Raw genomic sequence first — 10,924 nt, 5'->3', positions numbered from 1 at the left:
AAAGACAACATCAAATGTTGACAAGAATATGAAGAAACTGGAACTCCCAAATTTTGCTGGCATTATTACTACTTTTGAAAAATATTTTACAATATTTAAAAATCTAAATATATATGCATGCATTAATGCACAAAAATCCAAATCTTATGAGCATATTCAACATGTATTGTGGTAGAACCAAAAAAAAAATCTTAAAGCTAGAAAAGCCCCAATTTTCAGCCACTTCACAATGTATAAACTACCATGGTATATACATACAAAACCAATGCATACAAAAAACATTAGAATAACATGACACAGATCAGTTTTATTTAATAGAATATTAACTGAAACAAGGTTGACATAATAGTAATACTCTATATCTTCATTTGTTTAAAAGTTCAAGAAAGGCAGAGATAGCTATGATAATAGAAGTCAGGATGGTGCTTGCCTTTTGGGGGCAAGTAAAAACAAACAATGAAAGAAGAATTCTTGCATTTTGGTATTGCTTCAATTTTTAATCTAGAATCCTTTTATATTAGTGTATGCACTTTAAAATTAATTGACTTAAGATTCACTGTGATATATTCATGTATGTACATATGAAAGCTTGCTTAGATTCATTCTACTGTTATTTCCCCTATTTGGTCCCTCCATCTTTCCCTTGGAATACTCTATTAATCTTTCCTATATTTTGATGGAATTCTCCCAATACCCCAGCCATCTTGCCATTAGTTTCCACATATCAGAGAAAACATTCAAACTTTGACTTTCTGGGACAGCTCAGAAGTGAATTATACAAAAATATTTTTCATGCATTTGATTATATAAAAGCATATTCTAATGTTGTATATAACTTTAAAATGAGCATAAAGTACACACATATGAAGAAAGATGACATTTAGCAAAAATCTCTACCTTTAATAAAAAATGAGTATACACTGAGTTGTACACATATGATTTGTGATTTTTTTTACTTTTTATGATGGAATGTTACACTTAGAAATCAAACTAATTTTTGTAAAATTGAAATTTTGTAATTATACATTATCATTAATTTTATAAATACAATAAATCGTAAACCCACAATAAAGGTTTCTTCATAAATTCAGAAGAACATGAAGTCTAATATATCAATTTATTTGATTCGTACAGGGTTTTTTTTACTGAAAATTAAATTAGAAAACGTTTATTTAGAAATTCTAATAACTTGAAGATAGTGCTTTTGCGATCAAAAGGGTATTGATACACAGAAGGTTTAGAATTTGGAATGAAATGGCAAATATTATATGCAATAGTAAGTAAAGACACCTGGTGGCGCTGCAGGATAAGCAAGTGAATAATGGGCTCTAAATGCCAGGGACGCCATTGAGCTGGGAATCAGAACTCGGAGAGCTCCCCCAAAGAAGGAGGCATTTTAAGCCAGCTCCAGAAGACAGATCTTCAGACAAGGCACCATTCTAAGTGCATGTCAGACAGAAACATATAACTCAGGATTATTTAACCAAATTGTCTGAGTGGATTGTATACCGAGTTGAAGGAACTGCACCTTCTGGACGGATTTGAACAATGCAGACTGCTCTAGCAAAATCCCTGCAGAAAAGGCAAGTCATTTTTCTTGCTATGCTGTTGTTTTTGTGGGACGTTGATTCTGAGGCAATTAGATATTCCATGCCAGAAGAAACAGAAAGTGGCTACTCAGTGGCCAACCTGGCAAAAGATTTGGGGCTCAGGGTGGGGGAACTGGCAACTCGGGGTGCGAGAATCCATCACAAAGGCAGCAAACAGCTCTTGCAGCTCAATGTAAAAACCGGCAATTTGCTTCTACAGGAAAAACTAGACCGAGAGGTGCTGTGTGGGGCTACAGAACCCTGCATTTTGCATTTCCAGTTGTTACTCAAAAACCCGATGCAGTTGTTTCAAATTGATGTGCAACTCACAGATGTAAATGACCATTCTCCAGAGTTCCTAGACAGGGAAATGTTCCTTAGAATCCCAGAGAGTGCCCAGCCAGGGACTGTGTTTCCTTTGAAATCAGCTCAGGACTCGGACATGGGTAGCAATAGTGTTCAGAACTACACAATCAGCCCCAATTCCAATTTTCGTGTTGCTACTCACAATCGTGGAGATGGCAGAAAATACCCAGAGCTGGTGTTGGACAAAGCTCTGGACCGGGAGGAAGAGTCTGAGCTCAGTTTAATCCTCACAGCGCTGGATGGTGGGATGCCACCCAGGTCTGGGACTGTCACAGTTCACATTGAAGTAGTAGATATGAATGATAATGCCCCTGAATTTTTACAATCCCTGTATGAAGTACAGGTTCCTGAGAACAGTCCCATAAACTCGTTAGTTCTCATTGTATCTGCTCGAGATTTAGATGTAGGAACATATGGGCGTGTAAACTACTCTCTACTCGAAGGTGATGAAGTTTCTCAACCATTTGTAATAGACAAACTAACAGGAGAAATTCGTTTGCAAAGGGCATTGGATTTTGAGGCAACCCAACATTATATCATAGAAATTGCAGCCACAGATGGTGGAGGCCTTGTAGGGAAGTGCACAGTGGCCATAGAAGTGGTGGATGTGAATGACAATGCTCCTGAACTAACCATGTCCACACTCAGCAGCTCTATCCCAGAAAACTCCCTGGAGAGTATAGTTGCTATTTTCAGCGTTTCTGATCCAGACTCTGGGGACAATGGTAGGATGGTTTGCTCCATAGAAAACGATCTCCCCTTCCTCTTGAAGCCCACATTTAAGAACTTTTACTCCTTGGTGACAGAGAGGCCATTGGACAGAGAGAGCAGAGCCCAGTACAACATCACTATCACAGTCACTGACTTGGGGTCACCTAGGTTGAAAACTGAACACAACATAACTATCCTTGTCTCTGACATCAACGACAATGCACCTGCTTTCACACAAACCACCTACAGGCTGTTGGTGCGCGAGAACAACAGCCCTGCCCTGAAAATAGGCAGCATCAGTGCCACAGACAGAGACTCAGGCACCAATGCCCAGATCACCTACTCGCTGCTGCCAACCCAGGACCCGCACCTGCCCCTCGCCTCGCTGGTCTCCATCAACGCAGACAATGGGCAGCTGTTCGCGCTGAGGGCGCTGGACTTCGAGGCCCTGCAGGCATTCGAGTTCCGCGTGGGCGCCACAGACCAAGGCTCGCCCGCGCTCAGCAGCCAGGCGCTGGTGCGCGTGGTGGTGCTGGACGACAATGACAACTCGCCCTTCGTGCTGTACCCAATGCAGAACGCCTCTGCGCCCTGCACGGAGCTGGTGCCCAGGGCGGCAGAGCAGGGCTACCTGGTCACCAAGGTGGTGGCGGTGGATGGAGACTCGGGCCAGAACGCCTGGCTGTCATACCAGCTGCTCAAGGCCACGGAGCCAGGGCTGTTTGGCGTGTGGGTGCACAATGGCGAGGTGCGCACCTCCAGGCTGCTGAGTGAGCGCGACGCGGCCAGGCACAGGCTGGTGGTGCTGGTCAAGGACAATGGCGAGCCTCCGCTGTCTGCCAGCGTCACGCTGCACGTGCTGCTGGTGGATGGCTTCTCCCAGCCCTACCTGCCACTCCCGGAAGTGGCGCCCGAGCGCGCGCAGGAGGACTCGCTCACTGTCTACTTGGTCATCGCCTTGGCCTCTGTGTCATCTCTCTTCCTCTTCTCTGTGCTGGTGTTCGTGGTTGTGAGGCTGTGCAGGAGGCGCAGGGCGGCGCCTCTGGGTGTCTGCTCTATGCCTGAGGGCCACTTTCCTGGACACCTGGTGGACGTCAGCGGTACTGGGACACTGTCCCAGAGCTACCAGTATGAGGTATGTCTGGCTGGAGACTCTGGAACTGGCGAGTTCAAGTTCCTGAAGCCCATATTCCCCAACCTCTTGGTTCCGGAGGCTGGGAGAGAAGTTAAAGAGAATTCCAACTGCAGAAATAGCTTTGTATTCAGCTAATTGTTGTAATTCTTTTCACTAATTTTGGCGAACTTGCTATTGCAACTTCTTTCTCTTAAATAATTCTAACGATGTTAAAGCACTCATAACCACTGTTCCATTCCTATGCACATTCCTGATAGCTCTAAGTTTCTTCCTTTAATGGCATTACTCATAGCATTTATAATCATATCAAATATGTATTTTCTCCATATTCAATCTTCTCTTGATGTTCAGCTTTTAATAAATGTAAATTAAGCAAGTAAAAACTTCTTATTTTAGTGAACTTAATGAATTTCATGTCCCATTTAAAGGTTTGTATGGATTCTTGAATTTTCATGTATTTGTGGCACCCATTGTTAACTTATAAGTTTATCTTCCAATACCAGAGTGTTGGCCTTGAACTAAATTTATGATTGGCTCTATGTACTACTAGGTTAAATCCACTGATCAGCCAAGAGCATAAAATCTAGTCTACTTGTTTTTCTCAAGCTGTATGTTAACTTTTCATTTAATGAATGTATTCATATACAAAAGTGTGGCCTTTTTCTTGTTGTGAACATCTCATATGCAAGACAATGATATTTTACTTGGTTAGGACTTACCTAAAATATCGTTTAAGTGTTTCATAAATACGAAGATTTAATTTTTTTAAAAAAAATCTCATTTAAGATAAACTAAAGGGAGACTATCATATAATTTGTCATCCTCCTTTACTAAGTAAAACTGTTAAATCACTGCTTCACATAATCATATTCAAAGAATAATCTCAGAGCCTGAATTATATCCTAAATACCTCCAATAAATTCAGAACTCTTGAGGTCCTCATATATCTCCTTGTCTGTTAGAGTCTGTAAACAAGTCAAAAATAACACCTGGCATTTTGCCAGGGGAATGTTAGAGTTAGTAAACAAGTCTGGATGGTGCCTGGCAAAATGCCAGAGGGAGTGGTTTGAGAAGTAACAAAAGCTAGCCATTAAGTGTGGAGATTCCTTATTGGTTGACTGATGTATCTAGTTTATGCTAATTAGATAAGCTGTGTGGAATGTATAAATACTGCTCCTGTCCTGCAATAAATGGCTCCCACTCCTGCTGTATCAACGTACACAAGTTATTCGTCACCCCCCCCCCCGGTTATTTTGCAGCCAGCCGGCCTTCTACACTTGTCCTTTTGCTCTACAGTAGATGATCAAGTGTAATTTACTGTATATATATATATCCTTTGGTCTATCTGCAGCTTCTGCCCCCTTTTCAATAATCCAGAAACATCTTCTGCATTTTGGCAATTTTGTTTAGTCCTTACTGGCTGATCAAAGATTTTGCACTTTGTAGATGTGAACAGTTTTTACCAACATCATAATGACTTCTTTTGATGTTTAATTCTTCAGTTTTGTTCTTTAATGTTATTTAATTTTTTCAATGACATCAAAGTTGCATTTGTATGAAGTATTTTGTCCTGAGTAGCTTTAACAGTAATGAATTCGTTTGAATTATAATAGTTCTCAATTGTGTTCAATAACCCTAGTGAGTTGATCGTGTGATTCCTAACTAGTTAAATTTATATTAATAGAAGACAACTTCCTTGAACTTCTGGCATAATACAAGAAGTTTAAAGGTTTATTTTATAATCTGATATTTTTAAGTCTCAAGTATTATCTTAGTGGAGATTAAGTACCTGTGCTTTTTCTGAATTACTATTTTTTTCTGATGATATAATAAAAAAGGGAAATTATTGACATTTAAGTCATTTTTGAAACAAAGTTTTTAGCCATCATTCAATTGAAAAATTGAAGTGAGGCAGAGATAAAATGAGAACAGAATTAAACATGAACTTTAATACAAGACATAAATATGGTGGTTAAATTTAATGATTTCTCCTTTATTTATTATCATCTATTTAAAAGAATACCTTTTATGTGTGACAAAAAAAATAAGTCTGGTTGAAGTTTCAAGTTCACAAAAAATTCCAGTTCACTTTTCAGAAGTCTAATTTGTATAATCCCACCAAGGAGACTGGACAAATGATCATCCAGAACTCACTTTGTTCCTGCCTATATTCACAAAGTTTGGATCATTTGGGTACCACCAGAATGTAGAAAAGATCAACATTTTGAAATTCAGTCGCTAGGATTTAGTAGTGAACATGATCAAAATCATATTCACAACATGTACCATATGAAAATATATCAATTTTACTGTTATTGAACCAAGATAGAGAATGGAGGTGAATATCTTGATAATTACACCCATTTCAATATGTTTTTTTTTCAAATGCTTCTACTACGTAAGCATATTTTATAATTCCTTTGCTGTACTTGTTAGGCTTTTGTCTTTAGTGAGTTTGACAAGTGTTATTATGAGGTAAGAATTTCTACTGAAGTTAATGTTACCCCGTATCATTTTAAGATTCCCTCTTATGATAAAAAGTAAAAAAAAAAACTTTTAAAGTATGAGGTTAAAACATGCATACATTTACTGGGATTCTGTTTCCAAGTTAGATGTATTATCAGGAAGCATAAAACATCCATTAAAACTGGTTATAAGTAAAATAGCAATAGAAAACAGGTGATTTAATAAGACCTGAATGGGCTAAGATTTTTGAGAAGGAACATTCTTGTGGAGGAGAACTAAATCCTACAGTCATTTTTTCCCAAAGAAATTGGGTAAATATGAAAACAAACCACAACCTTTTGTTAGGAACAGAATAACTTCAGTAGCCTTTGGAAGACTATAGGATTCAAGCTCAGGACCAGTTCCCCCCTCAGGGCACTGGTCAAACTCAGAGCATCTCAGAGAATACTAAAAACTTAAGTGGAAATTTCTTGAAAAGCAGAGTAAGTTTTTTTCTTGAAATACAAAGATTAGAGTTTGAGATTTCCATAAGAAGGGACCATAGAGGATATACTAAATTCTCAACTGAAAGTTCTATAGGGCTAGATGTTTATCAAGACTTCAAAGAATCTTGATTGAGCCCAGTGCCTGTTTTGATTAAGATAGTTTGTTTAGATAGGGCTCTGTCAAGCTACCAGAAGAAAAAGTGAGGTCTTCTGAAGGAAATAAATATAATTTTGATTCTGGACAATATTTTACATAAATATTCAAAGTTCAGTAAAAAAAAATTAGTAGGAACATATGCATGTTTATGTACCCATTGAGACACACAAACACACAACTGGATGGTACACGTAAAATAGAGTAAAAACATAACCCTCCAAAAATGCAGGGATGGTCCAGATATTATAATTAATTGATAAACACACTAAAATAAGTATGGTTAATGAAAATAGATACAAAGAAAATTTCACCCAACTATTCAAATTTTAAAATGGACATTAAATCTGTAAATAAAAATATAATGCCTGATTTAAAACTAAATGGTTTAATGTCATTGACATTAAGGAGTACAGTATCATGCATGCAGTTAGGCCAATATAAAATATAGAAATAAAATTGAAAATATAGAAAAGAAAGTTAGTGGGATATAATGAAAAACTCAAACATTAATTTTGTAATCCTAGGATAAGAAAGAGTAATCTAAAAGAAGGGTGCTGGGATTGTGACTCAGTGGTAGAGCGCTTGCCTAGTACCAGTGGGACTTAGGGTTCCATCCTCAGCACCACATAAAAATAAAGGCATTGTATTGTGTCCATCTACATCTAAAAAAAATAATATTTTTAAAAAATAAATAAAAGAACAAAATCTTTAACGCAAATGGAAAAATAATTAGATTTAAGTGTGGATTGAAATATTAGATAATACATTAATTATAATTGTGTTAAGTAATTCAACTTAACAATAAAAATATTCTTACTACATTTAAAAAAAAAACTAAAATATATGCTGTCAAATATATGTATGTGAGAGACAAAGAGAGAAAGCAAAGATTGAAATTAAAACTGGGATGATGTGTTTAGTACAATAGCCAAAATAAATTTAATGTACTATATTCACATAAAATCAAGGAGATTTTTAAGGATAGATTCATTGTTATTGATAAAGACAGCTGTTTCATAAGAATAAAAAAAACTAGAAATATGTGGAGTTAAAGACTGAATATTTCTTTATAGGCTAACTACTAAAATATAAAAAGTGAAGATGGCAGAATACAAATACAAAATAGACAAACCACAATCATATTGGGAGACTTCACATAACCCTGTCCATTCCTAAGAGAATAAGGAGACCAAACACACACAAACATGAACGTGGAAGTGCTGAACAACACATACATCATATTCAAATACACTGACATATATAATACACTAAAACACTCTTTTTTCTTTCATATAATTATTAAACTGTCAATATTCCAGATCATAAAACAAGCCTCATTTTTAATAAAAGGAATTAAAATTATTCAACATGCATTTTGACTGCAGCAGAATAATGCAGAGATTAAAATATGACAGGACATCCCCAAATGTTTCAAAATTAAATGACAAAACCCATGAGTCAAAGAATAAATCACAACAGAAATTTCCGAATAGTTTGAAAATATCAAGAACTGACATATCAAAACACAACTTGGAAATGTAAAGCCTTAAATGCACATATTAGAAAAGAAAGATTAAAAATCAGTAATGGAATATTTGATCTCAAGAAGCTAGAAAAAGAAAAGCAACTCATAAATGATTAATGCAGGTAATTACACATAGAAAATACACAACCAGAAATGAATAAAATAGACAACAAAGATTAAACAGAGCAAATTGGTAAACCTGAAAGTATGTCCTTCATAATTATTAGCAAAATTAAAACTCTTTAGATTAATCAAGTAAACCAACAAAAATACCAATTACCATTGTTAGGAGTAAAAAAAAGAAACATCACTATCAATCCTACAGGCATTTTAAAAATAAAAAATAGATCTTGTTGTTAGAGTCTGTAAACAAGTCAAAATAACACTTGGCATTTTGCCAGGGGAATGTTAGAGTTCGTAAACAAGTCTGGATGGTGCCTGGCAAAATGCCAGAGGGAGTGGTTTGAGAAGTAACAAAAGCGAGCCATTAAGTGTAGAGATTCCTGATTGGTTGACTGATGTGTCTAGTTTATGCTAATTAGATAAGCTGTGTGGAATGTATAAATACTGCTCCTGTCCTGCAATAAACGGCTCCTACTCCTGCTGTATCAACGTACACAAGTTATTCGTCACCCCCCGGTTATTTTGCTGCAGCCAGCTGGACTGCGGCAGATGGTGGCCCGTACGGGGAGCCCCGGGACACTCGGGGGTAAGTGACGAAAAAAGCTGCCCGTCCATAGATAGGACGGGAGCAAATCTGCTCGTCCCTAGGCAGATAGGGCGAGAGGAAAAATGGTCATTTCAAGAAAATGGAGAAGATTGATACAGTATGTTTGTGTCTTGTTTTGTCTCAGTGTATTGTATTGTCTTTGTGATGAAAATATGGAAGGGGTGAGAAATAAATTACTAAGGGAAGAAGGCACCCCAGTGGAATCAAGAATAGTTAGGGCATATGTTGATAAAAGCCCAGGAACTCTAGTCAGAAAGAAAAAGAAAGTTCAGAAGAAGAAGGATTATCAGGAAAAAAGTTGCAGCAAAAGGCTATTACTAAATACTTTTCGTTACCGGAGGGTGCGTGAAGCGGAGAGGCGGCTGCCGAGTGTGCAAGCCAGTCACAGTGCAGCAAGGATTTTCCAAGAGGCGGCGGCAACTGGCTCTTCCCGGCCTCCTGGCCGGGGAGCTGGCTCTTCCACTGCTGCGAGCCCAAATCTAGACCTGACCTGGAGGCACAGTCTCGCAGGCTCTTGCTCCCTGTGCCCAGTAGCAGTTTGAGTCCGGGACACTCCCCAGGGCGATCTGGGGCTACCCGGATGCTACAGCCAGCAGAAGATGCTACCAGCGTCCCTGATGTTTGCTCATTTTCAATGCCAATAACTAAGCTACAATGGTTCTCCCATACCTGGAAGCTAATGAGTAATGCGCACTATTAATGCTTATTTCAAATGCAAAAAAACCTTGAGATAATGTGCTAAATTGTTCAGAAGGTTGTTTTCTTAGTAGAATGCTACAGGATTTTCTTTAGCCATCCGGAGTTCCTGCCTTCGTGCCAGTAAAGACCAAGGTGGAAGAATTTCTAGTGTTGCTGAAAACCGGACAAGACTTCGGCTGAGAACCGGACGAGACTTCGGATCAAGCTAGTTGCCTGCAGAATTTACCTGGACTGTGATTTAAGCTAGCTGCCTGCAGAACTTACCTGGACTGTGATTTACCTGGACTGTGAGTTAATCTATTGAGACACTGCTTTACCTGGACTGAGACAACAAACTGTAATCTATAACAAATTGTAACTCGGTATCTTTGCTAACAGTGTCATTGCTGGTATAATTTTTCCAAGGGCTTCTTGCATGGAGCCATCAATTGGCTTGGTATTGTGGCATTTTGTATCCTCCCTTTCTGTTTGTAGCAGGTTATTTATGGTGTTTCTGTAAAAACCACTATGGTTGTTATTTAAATTAAACAAAAGGGGGAAATGTTAGAGTCTGTAAACAAGTCAAAATAACACCTGGCATTTTGCCAGGGGAATGTTAGAGTTCGTAAACAAGTCTGGATGGTGCCTGGCAAAATGCCAGAGGGAGTGGTTTGAGAAGTAACAAAAGCGAGCCATTAAGTGTAGAGATTCCTGATTGGTTGACTGATGTATCTAGTTTATGCTAATTAGATAAGCTGTGTGGAATGTATAAATACTGCTCCTGTCCTGCAATAAACGGCTCCTACTCCTGCTGTATCAACGTACACAAGTTATTCGTCACCCCCCGGTTATTTTGCTGCAGCCAGCCGGACTGCGGCATCTTGTGAACAATTTTCTGCCAACATGGTATATCTCTGTACCCTATGATCATTTTTTATGTGCTCTAATTTTTTTAAAAAATAATGTTTTAAAAGTGGAAGCCTTAATTTTTAATAACAATGACAGAGCTATATTAACTACTGCAGTATGGTATTGCAGGATAAACAGAAAAATTAAATACTTGAGAAGACCTAAAATCACCT

The 10,924-nt window shown here is 38.0% G+C and overlaps 1 protein-coding gene across 1 annotated transcript; it reads left to right on the top strand.

Moving 5' to 3' along the window:
* The first annotated feature begins 1,375 nt into the window (after positions 1-1,375).
* LOC139705691 (protocadherin beta-5-like) lies at positions 1,376-5,012 on the top strand. Its single transcript, XM_071611856.1, has one exon. It carries the CDS (start codon positions 1,549-1,551, stop codon positions 3,934-3,936), a length of 2,388 nt encoding a protein of 795 aa, XP_071467957.1. The 5' UTR covers positions 1,376-1,548; the 3' UTR covers positions 3,937-5,012.
* Positions 5,013-10,924: the final 5,912 nt, after the last annotated feature.

The sequence above is a fragment of the Marmota flaviventris genome, chromosome 5 (genome assembly GCF_047511675.1).
Source record: "Marmota flaviventris isolate mMarFla1 chromosome 5, mMarFla1.hap1, whole genome shotgun sequence".
Classification (NCBI taxonomy): domain Eukaryota; kingdom Metazoa; phylum Chordata; class Mammalia; order Rodentia; family Sciuridae; genus Marmota; species Marmota flaviventris.
The sequence above is the reverse complement of the archived record's forward strand: the minus strand, read 5'-3'. Positions and strand labels throughout refer to the sequence as shown.

Excerpts from the sequence above, each read along its gene's own strand:
- LOC139705691 (XM_071611856.1), top strand. The coding sequence starts at position 1,549 with ATGCAGACTGCTCTAGCAAAATCCCTGCAGAAAAGGCAAGTCATTTTT.